The sequence below is a fragment of the Anastrepha ludens genome, chromosome 3, assembly GCF_028408465.1.
Source record: "Anastrepha ludens isolate Willacy chromosome 3, idAnaLude1.1, whole genome shotgun sequence".
Lineage (NCBI taxonomy): Eukaryota > Metazoa > Arthropoda > Insecta > Diptera > Tephritidae > Anastrepha > Anastrepha ludens.
In genome coordinates, this window is record NC_071499.1 from 31,434,371 (window position 1) to 31,455,505 (window position 21,135).

A 21,135-nucleotide genomic window follows, 5' to 3' on the forward strand; every position below is an offset into this window, starting at 1 on the left:
ACGAGTACGGTTTAGTGCGAGTTGGCGAATAACAGCAATTTAACGCTGCGTGTTGCAGTATCCGTTGAAGTTAAATATTGTACGTTTGTCGGCTTTATTTTTTGTTGTTTTTCGGAAAGTAGTGTGCTTACGTATTTCTGACGTTTTGCTATTGTTTTGACCAGTTTACAAGCGAATCCCGGCGCATAAAATTAGGCATCGCATTACTTACGCCCCTCTTCAATTCGCAGTTGTAGCCGTTTGTGGGGTGTTCTGCTCGGCTAATTGGCAGCAAGCGCACTTAACAATATTGTTTATTATACATTTTTGCTGTTACTGTGTGTTGGTATTGTATTTTATACTTCTGTGTTCTAATTGTTCTTGATTTTGAGTGCATTTTTCGTTGTCGTGAACGAACATTCAGTTGTTGTGAATTGCAACTAAGGTGTCAGAAGAAAATCTTAAAAATGTGAAATATGAGCCGAACATTGTGGCGAATCGCGTAAAAGTCTAAACCTGTCAAATCAACAACATAAAACAAAAAAAAAAAGAAATAAATAAATATTATACTAACAATAAGAAGCTAACGTCAGCAACCTGATTAAAATACATATGTACATATACATACATATATACAGATGCATCAACCAACGATTTTCTCGTGAATGATTTTCTCAATTGGCATTGGTGTAGTGCGCTTATAAGTAACGATACTGCCTATTTGTGTTGTTGCCGGCGATCGACAGTGCTTTCATACATGCATACATATGTACATGCATGCGTACATACATATGTACACAGTTGATTGAAGGAATTGCACGGCAACGATTTTCCCTCCCGGTGAAAATATTGCTGCTGCAGCTTGAACGCGCGCTGTTGTTGTCTTCTCTCAGCGCTACTATAGTATGTGTGTACACGATCGAGATGTTTGCTGCTGTGTCTTACTACTTAGTACAATAAGTAACTGATGTTATTGTTATTGTGCTGCTACTGTTACCGGATTACAATGTGCGCGCTGAAGTAGAAAGTTGCCGTCAACCGCATTGTTGCTGACTTTTTTTCTAATTTTCGCGTTTCTTTATGCTTGTGTTATTAATTTATATTTCATACCTGAATTTATGTTTATTAAAAACACTTAATGCTCTTAAAGAAAAGCAATACGCATTCTACTCATACTTTGACCACACCACCACAATTAAAAAGAGAAATAAAAAAGTATTGTGTGTTGTTTATGAAGAATTCTATAATACTATTTTTTGTGCGTTGAAAAAAAAGGAATCGTTTGAATTTGAAAAAAATTTCACGGCATTAAGAGCAATAAATATATTTGTAAATATAACAGTAAAAAAATTTTGGCAAAAGAGTGAGTTTCATGTGAAAATTGCTTCTGCAATAAAACTTTGTCAATAGTTTTGAAAGAGCAACATTTGAAGAAATAAGCAACAAAATGTCGGATATTTATTATTGCAGTAACAGTAAGGTGAGTGAAATTGGAATAATTTTAAATTGGATTTGTGTGAGGAGAGTGAAATTGGAATAATTTATATATAGGTACGAATACATATTTCATTTTTATGTGAACACGGGCCCTGAAAAATGTAAGGAAAGCACACTCTTCTATTCGGCAAAAGTGGTCCATTTTTCCACTTACTTAGCCGCCTTTTAATTCGATAAACTAAATCCAATTAGGCCATTTCTTCAAATTTGTTAAGAGAAAATAATCTCAGGAGACAAAAGCTAGAGAATACGCTGGATAAGAGAGAACTTTCCTCTCATATTGCATATGCAATGAAATAATAAGGGATATGAGTAACGGTTGATGGACATAAACAGGGGCTTTACACGATGTATAGTACGCAGGATTGTGTCCAGCATCAGACCCTTAAACGGCTCTCAGCAGCTATGAAGAAATCAGTTGATTGGCCGTCACCGGGATCGGTTGGTTTACGAAAAGTCTGAGACTGTGTTGGTGATATATGAAAAAGAACAACGCAGCACCCACTCATATTACTTCGTTGCCGTCTGAGCAACGACAGATTGGACGAGTGTGTGATTGACGTGGCATTCGAAGTTACTCTCCCTCTGTGCTTCGGATGGCCAAACTGGGAGGCTTTAACGAGTCTGATTTTATGAAGTGAGGACTATTAATTATCAGTTCAAAGTATCAAAGTCTTACTTATGTATTTCTCGTTTTCAGTGTAATGATTTCGATAATATTAGGCCCGATGGGGGAGCTGATAATTTTTAATAATTATAATTATCATAAATTACCAAGATTCGATCTACGTGCACTGTAAAAATTTGCATGGAAGTGCAAATCGAGTGAGCAAAAACCACATTTCATTCTGAGGTGAAGCAAGAAATCCTTGCTGGAAATATTTTTACTCATGAGATTTAGCAAGCAAGAAAAACAGCTGATTAAAGTTTGAAAAAAAATGAATTTATATTCATAAATTAAGTAAATATTCTTTTCATATAGTCGAAATTGCCGAGTAGAATATTTTACGTTGAAGACTCTTTTATTTTAAATTTTACTGTTTGGATGTAAATGGAATCAATCGGCGGCTCCTGAAATATGCTACAATAGTTTTCGCAAAATTTGGTTTTCGTGCACTATTTTGGATACATTGCTCTTTAAGAGAGTGTATTCCAATTTTTGGGTAATTAGTGCTGGATAATTAATCGTACGCAATTTCGATTGTTTTTTGTTTTTTTTTGTGTTATACACAAATCCCGAACATATGTTTACAGTTTCACCTATATGACGTATTTAGTTTTTTTTTTGGTAGATGCAAAGGTTAGCCGTGTAAGGGTGTGCGCGCCGATTTTCTGCTTTCGAAAAAAATTTATCGAAGGGGCGCAATTTATTGCTTTAAAACAACAATGTAATTATGCCTAAGAGAGAGCGTTCCGCGAACTACATCTTATGCAAAAAAAAACAGACATCGATCAATAAATACAAGGTGAAGTCCAACATAAACAAGACTGAGCTAAAATAGAAGCGACAGGAGCTTTGTTCTGTTCATTTTGAGCTTATTTATTCAAAATAGTCCAGTTTGGCCTCGATATACTGTTTCGACCGATCTAAAGGCTTTTTCAAAGAGTGTTGCTGAATACAAAAAACTAAAATTTTTTTTGTTTATTAATGTCATAATTTGTATATGAGTTAAACAAAAATGGGAAAAAAATTCGCGGAATAAAATGCTTAAAAAAATGAATTTTGGGGCGAATTTTCCTACTATTTTTGCTTCGAAAAAATTATTTTTTCGAAAAATTTTCGAAAACTTGAAACACATAGAAAGTAATATCATAAAAAGGATGTGTGCAAAATTTCAGGGAGATCGGTCAATAACTTTTCGAGTTATCGTGTACGCCAATTCGAAAAATATAGTTTTGAGTGAAAATGCGTCTAAAGTTTGAATACAAGAAAATTCAACCTCTCCCAGCGCTCGGACGCAAAGAACAGAGTCGTCACGGTTGACGATCTATAATATAAGAAATAAATTTACGTTCTAAAGATTTGTTGACATATTCTTAAAGGAATATATTAACATTTTATGAAAGAAAAAAATTGTTTTTTCGAAATTTTACAGGTATCTGTCCCCTTATATTAGGTCAATGGAGTTTGTGTATTACATATCGCACCCTAAATACAAAAGGGTCACAACTCAAAATGTGCCTTCTGCTCAAATATGAACGAGACGTTATCAATAAAACGGTCCGCGGACGACATATGGCAAAAATAAATTTTTTGTTTTTTGGTAGGACTGTTATAAGCTTACATAGCAAATTTCAGCGTGATATGTCACATAGTTTGTTTTCTGTGCTACTGTAAACAAGTCAAGCTCGAGTGTGGAACATTTTGAGTTGTGACCCTTTTGTATTTAGGGTGCGATATATCTGAGAGGGACTAAGGAGACAAAATAAACACTGAGGAATAAATAAAGCTGTTTCGAGATAAATGAAAAATCCCCTTACCTTTTGAGCACACCTCTTAATAACCCTCTCGGTAGATTTATAATTTTTGCAAATGGCATCGTACTTCATTTGACACTTGTGAAATAGAGAGCTGCAGTATTTTAACAGACAAGTATTGGAGCGCGTGAAGGTCGAAATAAACATTTCCAGCACTCAACATGATTTTTTTGTTCTTTAGTAAGAAAGTTATTCCGAAAAAAAAAATTGGATAATTAATTTTGCACCACCTTGTATATACTACTTCGTAGGCCAGTAATTGTGCACTTTCATAAAATATTAAGCCTGAGCAGCGTAATTCTGCAGCTTGAGCTAATATGGCATTATCCATCAGACTAAATCGCACGAAAATGCAAAGTTACGCTCTTTTTAAAATTCACATACCCACATACGAGTATCTGTTCAAAAGATGACGTAAATGCCATCCATTTGCCAATGGATGTGGGTGCTGGAAGATGTAGCTACTTCGAAATATTCATATTAATTATGCATTGCTATTGTAAATTGGCTGTGATCACAAGCAGAGTTGACATAAAAGCAAACTTTATGCTCTATAAAAACGGCGTTCTTTTGTTTTCCATTTCTTCACCTGACTCGTTCAGTTATTAGCAATTTGCATGGAAACTTTTACTTTTAAAGCTTATATTACTCGACTGGAGAGGTGTACAACGGCTGCAAGTGCATAAACTTTCTATGATTTGCTTGAATAATTTTTGCCAATCACAGTTCACTTCACACATGCGCTGTCAACCATTTAAATAATTTGATTACATTTTACAAACAATACCCATAAAAGTAGTGGAAATGGCCAACACAATGAGCCACTATAAATACTAAACTAACAAAAGCTGTTATTCAATAAAGCAACGTCTTGTAAGATGCTTTTATGAGCCGTACAAGACTTAAATAGCGAAAGTACTGAATAGGACCAAATATGGGCAGACTAACAAAAGTTCATTAAAAAGGCTTCTTCTAATAGCGGCCGCCCCTCGACAGGCAATGGCAAATCTCCGGCAGGAAAAAGCTCCTCATAAAAAACCATCGGTGGCGTTCGGAATCGGCTTGAAACTGCAGGTTCCTCCCTTTATGCAACAACATCAAGACTCACGTCACAATTAGGAGGAGGAGCTTCTCCAATGTACGCGCCTGTTATATATACATATAAGGTTACTCCAAATTTAGGTTGATATGAAATCAATTTGGAAAATGATTGGGCAACAGTTTTTGAGCTAGGGTATAAAAATAATAAAATAAAAAAACAATTAATTTTGAGGTAAATGCAATTAAAAAAGAGACTTTTAAAAGAGAGAAAAGCAAATTCTGCTGAAACGTTTTTTCTATTGTGACATGGTAGTCCCTATTTATAGGAAAACATCGAAGACATTTACTAAAAGTCAGATCAAGTTGAGTTACCTAAAGTTGTCACGGTTTCATGAACTAAGCAAATTTCCAGCAGGTGGCTATCCACGGATCAAGCCATTTTTTGATGTCTTCATATGAATGCAACTGCTGGCCGAGCGTTGGCATGCTGTAGAATCACTTTTTCATGCCTCTCCGCGTATTCTGGCCGCTTCTCGCGCAGTGCTCGGCTCAATCGCATCAATTGAAGTCGATACCGATCCCCAGTGATGGTTTCGCTTGGTTTTAACAGCTCATAATAAATAACACCAACTTGGTCCCACCAAATACGTAGCATAACCTTCGCAGCGTGAATATTCGGCCGAGGCGACGATGTAGAAGCATAACTGGGCAGTCCCCATGACTTTCTTTTCTTTGGACTGCTGTAATGAATCCATTTTTCATGAACAGTTGAAGCAGTTGTTCACAGGCGAAACAACGACGTTCAACATCCCTTGGTTTTAACTCATAAGAAGCCCAAGTTCCATGCAATCGCTTGAAAATGGATTGGCGGGTAACTCCTAATACTGAATCAAGCTCTTCTTGCGTTTGACACGGATCCTCAATGAGCAATGCCTCCAATTCAGCGTCTTCGAAGGCTTTTGGCCTTCCTTCACGTCAACATTAAAATCACCGTCGTTGAAGCGACGGAACCAATCTCGGCACGTTGTTTCACTTAAAGCAGCATCTCTAAAAACTTTTTGTAGCTCTCGATGCGCTTCAGCCGTCGTTTTTTTCGAATGAAAGAGGAAAATCAACACTTCCCGCAAATTACTAATATATTATTCGGCCCAAAATCAAACATTTTCACAAAACCAAAAGTATGTGAAACCAAAACAGATCACTAATGTGTCGAAGCAGTGTACCATATGTCTAAGCTTGGTTTATGACATTTGGGTTATGTTAGAATCGACTAGCACACACTGCTGTCGGCATCTATTGACAAACACCGAGAACTTAATATAGTTGCGCACCTAATACAATCACAAATCAAATACGAAACATTCATAAAAACGACTTTTCATTTTGAAATATTGTAAGTAACATAATGATGCCTACATACATCCAAATCATGATTCAATTATACAAGGTTAAGTAAAGTTTGACAACTGATTTCGGATGCTACTTAATCCATTGATGCAATTTGGAAGCAAGGGAAAAACGGGCTTAAGTGTATCCCCTTTCTGAAAATGTAGTAAAAAATTGAAAAAGGTCGTTGTAAGCCATAGAATAATTTTATGTTATTTTATAAGTGGTACTTAATTATTTATATTTTTAACTTAACTATTCCCATGGATTTGTGTCATATATATATGTATTTTGACCATGCATCGGATTGGAATCTATATGTGCCACTTGTAAACCTACACTGAAGTAATAAATAAAACAACTTGAGAATAGTGGAAACTCTTAACAAGGAAAAACTACTTTTATTTCGTCACGTCCGCTAATCATACATTTGATTTTTTAACGAGATTACTTGCAAAGTTACAAGTATAAAATCTGTGTTAAAAAAAGATAAATTTATATATACGCAGAAACACAAGTAGACGCCCAAATTGCATACTTTACTTACAATTATCTTTTAGCAAAAGTTTTAATTTCTACGCTTTTGAGTACTTTTTCTTTAGAATTTGCTCTGAAATAAAAAGTAACTTTTCCAAGAGGACAACACGGATTTATTAAGTAGCTTCAAGATGGCTAACACAGGGTGAGAATTAGGCTACTTACATCACCTTTAATTATTGCTTCATGCATCCAAATTAAATATATTTAACCTTGTCAACCTGTTAACTTTACATTTGTTAACTTACAACTTGCATCCGTTTAGGCGTATTGGCTTTAACATTTTCCAATATTTGTGAAGTTACTACGGTCATTCCTCGTTAATGGCCACCAACAACTCTTCCAAGGTTCTAGTTGATGTCTTTCTATTTATAACCTTTTTTCAGCATATTCCACCAATTTTCAATTCATTAACAACTGGACGCTTGAAGGCTAATCTAAACAAGAAATACTTGAACCTTAGGTTTATTCATCGGGTTATATCCTACATGAAAACGGTATCTTCTGGCTCACAACCAAATTTTTCTAGGCTTGGAAGGGTCTTTCAGAATTTCAATATTATTTATGCTCTCTTGACAAATTTGCGTAGAATTTGTTTCCCAAGTCATAAGAGATGCTCCATCGAACTTCAGACTTTTTTGTCAAGCCACACCTTTTTCAAGAGCGCTTTAGAATGCGTCAAATGTATTTCAGGAACTGTAAAATATATTTCACAATAGTCAATTGTAATTCTGAAACCGTAAAATTTATTTTAGAAAATAATCAATTTATGCAGATTTTAATTATGCGCCTCTGAGTGAAGAAAATTGGTAGAATGTTGTATGGCTCTGGCACAATCGCCGTCAACAATTGTTGCCTCGTCAATAAGTTGCTTCAAGACGATATCAACGAAATGTAGCTGGAATGGCAATATTTCTCTTTAAGTAAATACAATTGACTATTCTGAAGTGCATTTCATAGTTTTTGAAGAGCATTTATGGTTTCTGAAGTACATTTTACAGTTTTTTAAGTGAGTTTTACTACTGCTGAAGTACAATTTTTACCATTTCTGAAATATTTTTTACAGTTTCTGAACTACAATTGATTATTATGAATTATATTTTATGGCTTCCGAAGTACAATTGATTATTCTGAATTACATTTTACAGTTTATGAAATATGTTTTACAGTTTTTGAAGTACAATTGACTATTCTAAAGCGTATTTTGCGGTTTCTTAAATGTGTTTTACAGTTTCTGAAGTACAATTGACTACTGCGAAGCACATATTACGGTTTCTGAGGTACAATTGATTATTCTGAAGTTCGTTTTACAGTTTCTGAAGAACAATTGACTATTCTGAAGTACATTTTACAGTTTCTGAAATACGTTTTACAGTTTTTGAAGTTCAATTAACTATTCTGGAGTATGCACATTTGGTGCTTTCTGACGTAGGTCTCGTTGATCTTATCTCAGTCTGTTAATTTTGATTGATCCGACTAAGTAGAAAACTTCCATTGCTGCAGGTCCCAGTCAGTATATGTAATACTGAGCTCGCTGCTTGTCTGCAAGTACATACATATGTATATACATATCTATTGCGCAGATTAAATAATTTTCAAGATTTCTTACAACCAATTTTACTCGCTTATTTCGTAAAAATCAAAACTGATGGATGAAATTTCGAGCTTCGCGGTATGCAGTAGCGCTTTAAAATCATTAAATTTTCCGCATATGGTAGCAAAAAGTTTAAATTACAGTAAAGATGCAAATGAAATATTAAATTTATTAACTGAAGTGCAGTAAAATTTCAAAATTAAAAAAAAAATAATCAGTTACGGTAAAATAAAGTTAAATTAAATTGCATGAGTATGTTATTATGTGCACATACATACATATGTTTATATTCCAGTATGAGTTTGTGTGTATGTATGCATTTAGTGTTTTTATAATTAATGCCGAAGGGCTTTTCATAATGATCCATTGCGGTCTTGAAATACGATACAATGAATTCAGATTGCTTATTGCGCAACTTGCGCAAGTTTACGTCTTAATGCGGCTCTCAAATAACAGTTATCAATGCGCGTCGGCGCTTAAACGTAACCACATACATACATACATATGTGTACGTATGTACAGTAAAAATATTTGTTGTAATACACGAAAGAAACCCAAAAACAGCAAATATAAGCAGCATACCGTTTTATAGAATTTTTGAATAACTTTTTTTAAGTTAATATAATTAATTCAAAAATTAAGTTGGTGGAGAAATATTTACTTGTGCGATACTTTAGTATGAAAAAATTCAATTCTACCTAGAATTTATAAAAAAATAATGGTAAAAAATAGCAATGTGAATTACTTTGCTTATTTCTAAACTTACAACATTTTTCGCTACAAAACTAGTCGCTATTAGCAAAATTTTTCTATCATTTCGTGTATCGAGCCTTACACGCACCAACCCATTCGGCTACAGCGGCCGGCGTTTTGCTTCATATCAACAAAATGAGACCCAGTCGAACCGTGATAGCTGTCACAACAAAGCACTTTTCCTCTTCTTAAGGGGGTATTCTATTCTAGAGGCCCGAACTTCGAGCATTTTTTGACGGCGATTAAAAAAAAAGCTAATGATAATTTTACTATCCATTTTTTTATCATTTATTTATTATATTATATTATATTAAGAGCACACAAAATGAATTAAAAAAAAAAAAATTTCATGGAATTATGCGTCCTTGAAGTGGAAGGGGAAAACAAAAGGCAGTCTCCTCGTCGTCACGATTTCTACCCTTGTGGTCATGGGGGAAAAAAGATGACAAATTCCTAATAAATATGAATGTCATCATCGTATGACGCAGAAATAAAGGGAACATTTTTTTCATAAAATGGCGGCTACTCAAAAATTGAGTTTGATTTTTCCCTAATTTTTAAGCTTTCTCGAATTGTTTACACATATAAAAAATTGAAATTTCCAGTTTTTCGTGCGTCATGCGATAGAGATACATATATTTAAAGAATGTTCATGATAAACTTCAAGCAAATCGGTTGATTAGAACTTGAGATATCGTGCCGACCGTATCGAAAGAAGGAATTTCGAGAAAAACACGCCTATTGTTACAGCCGTCCGCTCAAACCAGTCTAGCTGTCGCGTCACTAAAATAGTTGTAACTTCGAAAATAATTCGAATTTTGAAAAATCCTTTTAGGGAGATATTTTTGAATACCTAAACTATCAAATTTTGAGAACATTTTTTTCGATTTTTTCAAATTTTTTCAATTAATTGGCGCGATAACCGCTTACGCGATTTTGGCCGAATTCAACAAAGTGCGCCAGTTGTTTCTTTCTCGTGCTGACTGGCCCCAGTTGGACACACCACCTGATCTTTCCAACGCAGAGTAGGCCTCTGCTAGCGCCAGCTGGTACCGCCAGCTGGTACCGCATCAAATATTTTCAGAGCCGGAGTATTTGTATCCATTCGGACAACATGACCCAGCCAACGTAGCCGCTGGATCTTTATTCGCTGCACTATGTCTATGTCGTTGTAAAGCTCATACAGCTCGTCGTTCCATCGCCTGCGATATTCGGCGTTACCAACGTGCAAAGGTCCAAAAATCTTGTGCAGAAGCTTTCTCTGAAACCCTCCAAGCGTCGCTTCATCGGTTGTTGTCATCGCCCACCCTTCTGCGCCATACGTTAGGAAGGGCATGATGAGAGCCTTGTAGAGTCTTAGTTTTGTTCGTTGAGAGAGGACTTTACTACTCAGTTACCTACTTAGTCAATTTGGATTTCCAGGCTGACATTAATGTCGGTGTTAATGCTGGTTCCTAAATAAACGAAGTCTCTTACAACCTCGAAATCACAATAGCCAACAGTGACGTGAATGCGGATACGCGAGTGCGCCGACCGCTTATCTGATGGCAGGGGGTACTTCGTTTTGTCCTCGTTCACGTTCAGACCCATTCGCTTTGCTACTTTATCCAGTTTGGAAAAGGCAGAAGTAACCGCGCGGTTGTTAAGGCCGATGATGTCAATATCATCGGCATACGCCTATAGTTGTACGATCTTATAAAATATTGTGCCTGAGCGATTAAGTTCTGCTGCTCGTACGATCTTCTCCAACATCAGGTTAAAGAAAGCACTGCCAAATATGAAAATCGAACTTGAAATACCTTGTATATAGAAGTAAGTAAGTATGTGTATGCTTATGTGTGTATGTATGTTTGTATCAATCCGACTATTAATCTTTTAAGATTTCTCCAACATCGATTGGCGCTAAGCCGCTGATCGACTGTTTGCCTGCCTTCTCGGCTGACTAAAATGACACAAATGAGTCTCCTCTGCATGGATCAATGCTGATTGTGATGATGTCTTTAATGACGATGACGCCGTTACTACTGGAGCTAGTGCTGGTGATGTTGCTGCTGGCTGTCGCACTGCTGCTACTTGTTTGCCTTTGTTGCTGTTGCTACTACTACTATAATTGTTATTTTGGTTTCCACGTTTTTCTATGTTGCCTTGGTGCGGCTGAGTGTGGAGGCATCAGTGAAAGTGCAACCGTTATAATGAGCCTGCAAAGCGAGCCAATACACAAAAACAAGTGAGCTAAGCATCTATAATGTTCGTGCATGAATAATAGTGTGTGTGCGTTTGTATGTGGTGAAGTCATTAGTATAATTTAAATTTATATACAATTCAAAAATATGCGATTGAAAGCAAAAGTGGAAGCTCGCGTTAACAAACAATAAATTGCCTAAGGAATCTCATTTCACATAACTGATTTTTTAACTTTCGTTTGAAAAAAAAAAAACAATAACTTTTGTCACAGTGTAAAAAAAAACAAAATAAAAAAATTATTTTATATCTATGAAAGGCCTAAAAACCGTTATCAGCTACTCATTAACATAGTTTTGCTTGAGTACAAAATTTTATTCCATTCAAAATACGATTTGAATTGACTTAATAACAAAGTTGTTCAATGTTGCATGCTTCGCACTAACCTTGTGTTAGTACGCACCATACATATATGCATACTTGTGTGCGTGTGCCTTTCGCGCTGCTGCCAACACATTTGTCATTCCAATTACTTGCATTATTGTTGTTTTTTGGCTGCGTATATTTTGCCTTGCCTATTGTTCTCCCTTATTTCCGTGGGAATAATACAGTTTCTTTAAAAGCAAATTTAGCTTTGTTTGTAGTTGCAGTATTGCCTAACTTTTAATAATTTAAAATTTTCAACACCAACGGCGCAATCATCGCAGCTCCAAGTTGGGCGGTGGCAGGTGAGAATTGACTCAAGGTTTTTTCTTTACATGTAAATTAACCGAAAAACAAATTCACTTTTCAATGGATCTGGTGGAAAATTGTTGTGGGTATTATATAATAATCAAACAAATTTTCAGAAATTTCCATGGACAAATTATTTGTTATCTATTCAGCTTTGTTCATTTAAAATTAATGGAGGGAACATATACACATGTCCTCTTTTATACTAAAACAGCAAAGTGCAATTAATTCGCGTTTTCTCGCTGAAGAGTGTCCCAAATAATGGATCGACGGCCTGGCGACATATTTTCGTTTTCATGGGGGGGTGCTGGGATTTTTACGTGGCGGCCAGCGTCAACCAGATATCTGGGATTGCTTCACCTTTTCACATTAGCGAACGCTATCCAAAGGATACTTGGGCGAAGCTTGGAAGTTGTGAGCCGCGTGGACCATATTCAGAAGAATCATCCTGGCTACTCCCAATACATAGAATGGCGATCAGGTACTAGTTCCACTTGCGTGGACTTCTACCATCCTCCAGAACTTAATCGCTCAGGCACAATATTTTATAAGAGCGTACATTTGTTGGCATACGCCAACTATTGCTATTGACATCACAGGCCTTAACCACCGCGCTCTTAGTTCTGCTTTTTCCAAACTGGATAAAGTAGCAAATCGAATGGGTCCGGTGGTGAACGAAGACAAATCGATGTACCACCTGTCTTCAAACAGTTATGATTTCGAGGTTGTAAGAGGCTTTGATTATCTAGGAACCAGCATTAACACCGTTAACTATGTCCTACGATAGTCGGTTCTACGAACGATCCCGATTTATATCCGGCCAAGGACTGTCACTTCAGTAGCATTCCCAGTATATGTGTGGAGATTGTTTATGCTGCACAACAAGAACAACAAAACTATCTTAGCCTGGAAATCTAACGTAGAATCTCTCTTGTCAACAAGCCCTACTTTGGACTAAGTAGGTAACTGAGCAGTAAAATGCTCTCCCGATGAAAAAAACGAATACTCTACAAGGCTCTCATCATGCACGTCTTAACGTATGGCGCAGAAGCGTGTCATCGTATACATCCGATGAAGAGTCCCTTGGATTGTTTGCGAGAAAGATTCTGCGGAAGGTTTTTGGATCTTGCACGTTGGTGATGGGGATGGAACAAGGAGCTGTATGAGCTTTACGACGACATAGACATAGCATAGCAAATAAAGATCCAGCGGCTTCGTTGGATGGTATTGGAAAGTATTCGATGCGGTACCAGCTGGTGATAGAGGTAGAGGAAGGACTCCTCTGCACTTGGTGTGTCCAAATAGCGCCGGTTAGCACGAGAGAGAACGACTGCGCTCTTTGTTAGCCTTGGCCAAGATCGCGTAAGCGGTTATCGCGCCAATCAAGAAGAAGAATAAGTTTGGTGTCCTCCGTATCCGAATGGCTTTGGGCGTGACTAAGATTTGGTGTGCCCCGTTTTAGAAACTTACTTCAGGCATGAAATATTAAAAGGTTTTTTACCGACTGCATTTCTCCATGAAAAGGATTTTCAAACGTAGGTCCCTGGAAAAACATTAAGACGCCAACATCAAGGCAAGCCAATTATATGTATATAAGTACTAGCTTTAACCCGCGGCCCCGCTCGCGTAGGAGTAGTTTCGAGGAATTTAGGATATGTATATAAAAGAATTACGCTCTACGTAGACTCTGTCTGGAGGAAGATGAAATTACAGAGCATATTTTGTGAAACTATATTGCCTCGATGAACCCAAATAAAATCAAGAATGCTCCTGTTGCAGATATTCTGAATTTTGTCCGCAAGCCGGAAAAAAGAATTTGGCTTTCAACTGATTCCCAACCTGAGGCAGGGAACATTTAGGACAAATAGAGCCTGATTAAACACATTTACAGTAGTACTGCCGGTTAGCAGGACTAGTTCGAACTACTCCCAAGCATGTGTAGGACGCAAAAGATCTTTTAGGTCGCAATGTCGGCTATTTAATACTAAAATTGTTTTTATTAAGCCTGAGTGCAATAGGAAGTAAAGTGAATATTTTATATAGAGTTTTTAAAGTGAAATATCTTCTGTTCTTAACATTTTTATAATTTTTTGTTAAATCTTCAGGTAAGATATACTTGTTAAATAAATAGAAAAATTACGCCAAATGCTAGCACTTTGCACTTCCTGACTATGCCAGTCAATTCGACTTCCTTACTATGGCAGAACTATTAGCGATCAGAGACACATACAAATCACTGAAACTCTACAAGGAAGTTGATGCAAGAGTAGCTATCTTTTCAGATAGTCAAGCAGCTATCAAGCCCTTAGACTCCAACTTTATTTCATCCAAACTACTCTTGCAGTGTACAGAGGAACTAGAACTGCTTAGTCATTGGCTTGAAATTACTCTCTTACTACTACTACTTACTACTCATAGGAACATACGGGGTAATGCGATAGCGGATGAGCTAGCAAGAAAAGGTTCGACACTAGACATGGCAGAATCGGTGGCAGTTTACACCCCACTCAACACAATAAAAGCATCCATTGCCTCACACTCTCATTTTTTAGCCGAAAGAAGACGGAAGCAATTAACTACATGTATTACAACAAAAAACACATGGCCGTCGTACAAAATCCCAAGGACGAATTGCCTGTTTGGATGCTCTCGACCTAACATTTTACGCATCACTGCAACCCTTATAGGTCATTGGAAGGTAGGGGATCATGTAGCCAAACTCAACCTTCCCTTCAATTCCATCTGCAGAAGCTGTCAAGCGGAAGGGGTGAAGGAAAGTCTTTTCCGCTCCACTACTTATGTCTTATGTGAATGTCCAGGGCTAGCTAGGGCGCGACTTCGCTCTTTCTGTAAACCTTTCTTACAGCAAATTAATGAGATCTCAGACACCGAGATAAAGAATTTGCTGATATACTGCTATAGTTGGAGCTCGTGAAATAGATCTGACTTAGAAGCAAAAAAAAAACCAAGACATCATCACACGAGGGCAGTGGTAATAAAACGGTGCTGGTTGCTAATTAGGATTATTTCAGTAGAAATACTCAGCCACTTCAACTACAACAACAACAAGCCCACTTTAAGAACAATTAAGAGATGTACAGAAATTTTTACCACCCTGTAGATACGTAGATGATTTGGAAAACTCTCACAGAAATAAAATATCAAAGCTCGAAACACCGAAAAATAGTATCTGCAGGTAGTAGAAAAGAAGAGGGTTGTGACTAGTTTGAGCAATTCGCTCTTAATATTCAGTCAAATAGAGAATAAGAGAAGAACACATGGGAAATTAACATATTTGGTTCTTTTCGACAAGTTCTTAAACATATACATACATATACCTACATACATGTATGTGCTACTAGTGAACCTCTTGTGTGAGCTTTGTGCAAGATATGCAACCAAAATTTGTAAATCCGTATTAATGGATTTGGTAATTTTTTGTGACTATTATTTGATGCGCATTCGCCCATTTCTTAAGAATTGTCTACGGCCCAAATCAAGCATAGTGGGTTAGCGTTAAAGTGAGCTAGTCGCAGTCATCATCGTCGCCATTGTTGTCGCCTGAATACCGCAAAGTGAAATGCAATGCAATTATTTTTCCACATTCAGCAATGAATGATTGACCTAAACCGGTGAAGTACGCGCAAATGCAATGCTACTACTGGAGTGCAGATGCACAAATACATACGTACATACTCGTGCATGCTTGTATGCAATATATATGCATGTGTGCATGTATATGTATATATGTTAAAGCATAAAAGTCCAAGTTTCTTTCACATTTTGCTCACATACTTCATTTTCTTGTCTTCACAGCACATTTCAGGTTGGTTTCTTTATTTATAAAATTATTTTCTTCTTCTTATTTTTAATTTTAATGTTAGCACTAGTATGTGTTTGGTTTTGTTTTTGTTTTCGCGCATTCATTTGCTGTGGCATTTCGCGTTAAATGGCACTGCAACCTGTTCTGCGTGACTATTTTGGTGCGGCTGTTGTTTGCCACTACCGCTGTGCCATGAATTGGCAACAACTTGACGACAACAAAAACAGTATGAACAGTAAATACCTTAAAAATGAGAAATAAAAATAGCAATAAAAATAATAGAAACAACAACAACAATAACAGCAGCAGCAGTGACAAACTCAACAGAATTGAAACATTTGAACATTCACTAAGCCAACACAACCAACTGACGCAGGCACCAATCACACAACTCTACATACAACAAACAGCACATCAACATTGGCTTCTTAGGTGCTGGTTGTAGTTGCTGTTGCTGTTGCTGCTGCTGCTGCTGCTATTGTCTGCATTTTGTTCGAACTGGTGCCGAATAACGTTGTTTTTATTGCTATTGTTGCAATTGAAAGTCGCCGTCGTGGCTTGAACAAGTTTTGGGAATAATCTATCGCTGATTTGTAGGTACTTTGCTGTGCTGTTTGATATTGCTTTTTTATATTTATTCATTTGCAGCAGGTTTAGTACACATAGCAACTATGCATGTTAAGTATTTTGTTTTATTTTCGACACATTTTAGTGAGACTTCTTGTTATTTTTGTTGTATGACTTTTTCAATTCTGAAGTGAATTTCAAATGCCGCAATTGCCAAGCAAAGTGCAATTCTTAATTTTTTCCTTGAAAATTTTCATACAAGATCGGAGATAAACAGCTATTCTTAGTATAGGCTCAAACGCACCTTTTAATCCCCAATGGTAGATGTACACTTAAATATTTATACGAGTAGTATACGTAAATTTCTCACTGTAAATATTGTAAATTATATTGTAAGTATGGCTGTAGCTATGTCTCGTACTAGAATAATAAAACAAATTTTGACACTCTAAAAATCGTTTTTTTTTTATTTTTACAATAAAAAAAAACGAAATATTTGAAATCATAATATCATTTGATGTTGTGGACAACCTATCATATTAAAATTTCGAACGATTCGGTTGAAAAGTTTTTTTTCTTGACAACACCAGGCCGAAAAAAGTAGTTTTGAGATAATTGAGATTAAAGTTTGGAGAGTGGATATTTTCCATTGATGCTGCTGCGTGAAGAATCAGACTCTACCTGCTAAAATGTCTGTAGAATCGAAAATATTGAGAATATCTTTCCAAAAATTTCTCATTATATTCTTAAAAGCCGAAATATCAAAAACAAAAAAAAATCGATTGTTTGAAAATTCTAGGCCACCACTTAAGAAACGGATCGAAGAGATATGATGTAAGCATTGGCCTTACCCATATAGAGGATATTTACAAAGAATGTTTTCATGGACTTAAAATGTGGGATTGTTTTTGTTATATTCCATTGCTCGAAGGCGTAAAAACTTGGTACACCCCCCCACTCTACTCTAATATTGGAAATATTCATCGCTCAATATTTTATCTTCAAAAAGTCGAATCCTTCCTAGGTACTTAGGAGTAAACTTAAGTAGTACAGCAGGTCCGCTTATCTGCATAAACGACAGATTGCAGGCTGGAAATAGGAGCTATTATGCACATCTCAAACTGATGATCTCAAACTATTGATTTTTCTTGTAATGTGCGAAATATGCGAAACTTCTTGCCGAACGACCATTTTCATAAAATGTTTGGATCGTTTGTATGCATTGTTCAACCGAGTATCGTTCCTTCACTAAGTTTGTCAAGCCTGTAGTACAGGCTGAAAAAAAAAGACATTAACATATCACAAATAATTGCTGTCAAAGATCTGCATCAAGCTGCATCAGTTTATTTATTCAAAATAGTCCCCTCTGGCCTCGATACTCTGTTTTGCTCGATCAAAAAGCTTTTCGAAAGAGTGTTTCAGTGTTCAGCCTTTTGGAAGGCTTCTACGGACACTAAACGTTTTCCTTTCGTGGCCAAATGAAATTTTTCGAATAGGTAGAAGTTACAGGCAGCCATATTAGGCGAGTGCGGTGAGTGATTGATGGTTAAAATGCGATTTCTGGTCAAAATCTGCATGTGTTCTCGATTTTTTACAGTTTTATAAATAAATTCTAATTTGCAACAACAAATTTGTATTAATACTTGAGCTCAAAATGGATTCAATGGTGCGAAAAATTTAGAAATGTTGGAAAACTGTTTCGGTAATGATACCCCAAAGAAAGTAGCCGTAGAAAAGTGATGTGAATGCTTCTGAAGAGGTCGTGAGTCCATCGAGGATGGCGAACGTAGTGGCAGGCCGTCGACATCGAAAACTGATGAAAACATCAATGAAATCCGTTCAGGACATTGTAGTTATTTATTTGGGTTTGTGCTGTGTTGAGGGAGAGTTGGTCTAAAGGACTTGAGTTTCATGCAAAAGAGGGACCGTCTTGATATAGCCACAGACATGATTTGCAAGACTTCTTCCGACGCAAGATTCATCAAACACATAATTACTGGCGGCGAGACATGGGTGAATGAGTGCGTCACGAAATCTAGTCAACAGGCGAATGAGTGGAGAGTTCCGAACGAACCAAGTCAAAAAAACCACGTTGTTTTCAGTCAAAACAGAAATCGATGCTCACGGTTTTTATGGATTACAACGATTTTGTATACCACGATTTTTCGCTAAAAGGTCAGACAATTAATAATAACTATTATTTGGGCATTGTGAGACGTATACCATCCAACAGCCATCAAATTCACTTGATATGGCTCCCTGCCATTTTTTTATGTTTGATGGAGGGAACGATTTTTAACAGTCGAAAGAAAGTATTGGAAAAATCGAATACGGCACTGAGGGCTATACTCAAAATAGAGTTCCAGAAATATTTCGAGAACTGGATTAAACGAAGTACATACTTTGATGGTGATAATATCACTTTTGAGGAATAAACTTGTATTTTGAATTTTTTGAATAGATTCCGAGCACTTTTTGATCAAGATGGTATTCAATTCTAGCGCAATGGCCTCAATCTAACCTAGTTTGAATAATACCATAATTACGGCAAAAATGTAATGATTACATTATTTTTTCTTTGTAATTTTTGTGTGTACTGAAACGAAATAGGTATATTGAAGTTTGTGTTTCCTATTTACATATATTAAAAACTTATATGGCAACGCCATGAGAAAAACTTTTTCTATTACTCGTAAAGTTGTGTCAAAATGAAGAATGAAAGTCCTAATTGCATGCACGTATGTACATATGGTATTATAGTACCATTTTTTAATACGCTTTTAGTAGCAATTACATACCGTTAATATTTCAAAAAGTTTGATTACAAAATTTATGCAACCGAATGTAATTTTATGTAGAAATTTGTACAGAAAAAGGGCTTGAAAACTTGCTGAACACCTCAATAAAACAAAAGTGCTGTTGCGGCTTTTATTGCACAGCGAATAAAAACAAAAATACATTAAACCGCCTGTTTAGTTTCAGCGAATATGAAGCTTAGCCGGCTGGTTGCGTTGCTAAAATTTTGATGTGCATTTGCGATAAGGCAGTCGCCAGCTGTCTTGCGCGTTGTGTGGTGACTGCAAGAGAATTCCACCAAAGGCTGTATTTAAAAAGTATAACAAAGACAATTTTCAGGCTAAAGAAAGCCTAAAGCGCTGAAAAAGTACAAATAGAAATGTGGTATTATGTAACTGGTAATTGGCGAAAAAAACATTTGTTGAGGTGTGTGCTGTGACAACAGATATATACATAAGTAGAAAGAACTAGAGTGCAAGAAAAATAAATTCCGTAATTAGCTGTACAAAGTATTTTACTCTCCTACTATCGGCCATATATTTATGTCGGTAGTGCAGTGCTGTTGCTGTATAGCTTTCATGTATGAACATGTGTGCCATTGAGAAATACAAACAACATACAATGGAGAGAAATTGTGGAGATCTAACATCGAAATGTTGAGAGTTTAGCAGAGATGGTTTGAAAATATCGGTATTTTTTCGATGTTTAGGCAAGTTCAAACATAGAAAACAGAAAACAACACACAGAATTTTTCCTCGCATCCACGTCGAGCATTCTCATTACTCATTCTCTCCCGCTGTTTATTACCATGAGACACAAACAGCTTCTTCTGACCAGAAATTGCTGAAGTGATTTCTAAAGATATACTACATTTTTAACATTACGCAACTTGTTACAGAGCGAATATCCTAAGATATCCTGCTTGAATTGAAGCATTTTGTTATTTGTAATTATGAGAAATTATAAAAAGAGGCCTAAAAAGACGCCTAAAATTCTTATCTGTTACCTGTCGGACAAGGTGGAACAAACGGAATGCTATAATTTTTTTTTGGTAATTTCTGAATTAATGTGACATTTAATAATTATCTGGACATTGAGAAAGCGATCCTAAATTTAATTTAAGATATACTACAATAGGTTTGACGAGCTATAAAAAGCGCACAGTGGCCACACAGGCCCATTTTAAAACACAGGAGAAAGTTTGCCCTTACATGCCGCAAATAATATCCCTTTAATTTCCCCGTTCTTCGAAGAAATGGTCCATCAGAAATCTGAAACGTATTTAGCAATGGGCGGCACATTTGCGCATAAAGTTTTAGAGGCATTCTACCTTTTGCTCATCTCTATATGGATCTTCAAAAGAAAAGAAAAGGAAGAAAGCAAAAAAGTAAGGAAAATGCTCCAAATCTGGTGGCCATACGGTAAGTAGTCTTGTCCAGTTAGTGTGCCCGTGAGAAGCCATAAGAAGGTTTAGAAAGTTTCAGTAAGTGCTTTTCGTCCATCCAGTGATGACCAAACCTTTAATTCAGTTTCGGGATGTTGCCAGATGCCGATACTTGTGAGTCGTCGTCTTTAACAGTTACTTGACCTCAGTTAAATTTAATTCTTGACAATAAATTTAGATATAGCGATGTTTAGTCTTCTTCTTTGCAAGTTCTTGAAAACACATCTTTAAAATTGCATATGATTGTCTTTGTTTTCTGAGGTTAAAAATATCTAAATTTAAGACTTACATATACAAAATGATATATAAAAAACGTATTGGCAACCA

General features: G+C 36.3%; 1 protein-coding gene across 1 annotated transcript in view; it reads left to right on the top strand.

Moving 5' to 3' along the window:
* LOC128857340 (uncharacterized) overlaps nt 1-21,135 on the top strand; it is a 116,111-nt gene continuing 94,976 nt past the window's right edge. The window contains exon 1 of the mRNA XM_054093053.1: nt 1-1,459. Coding sequence (XP_053949028.1) covers nt 1,427-1,459 — 33 coding nt within the window. The 5' untranslated portion in view covers nt 1-1,426. The remainder of the gene's footprint in view (nt 1,460-21,135) is intronic.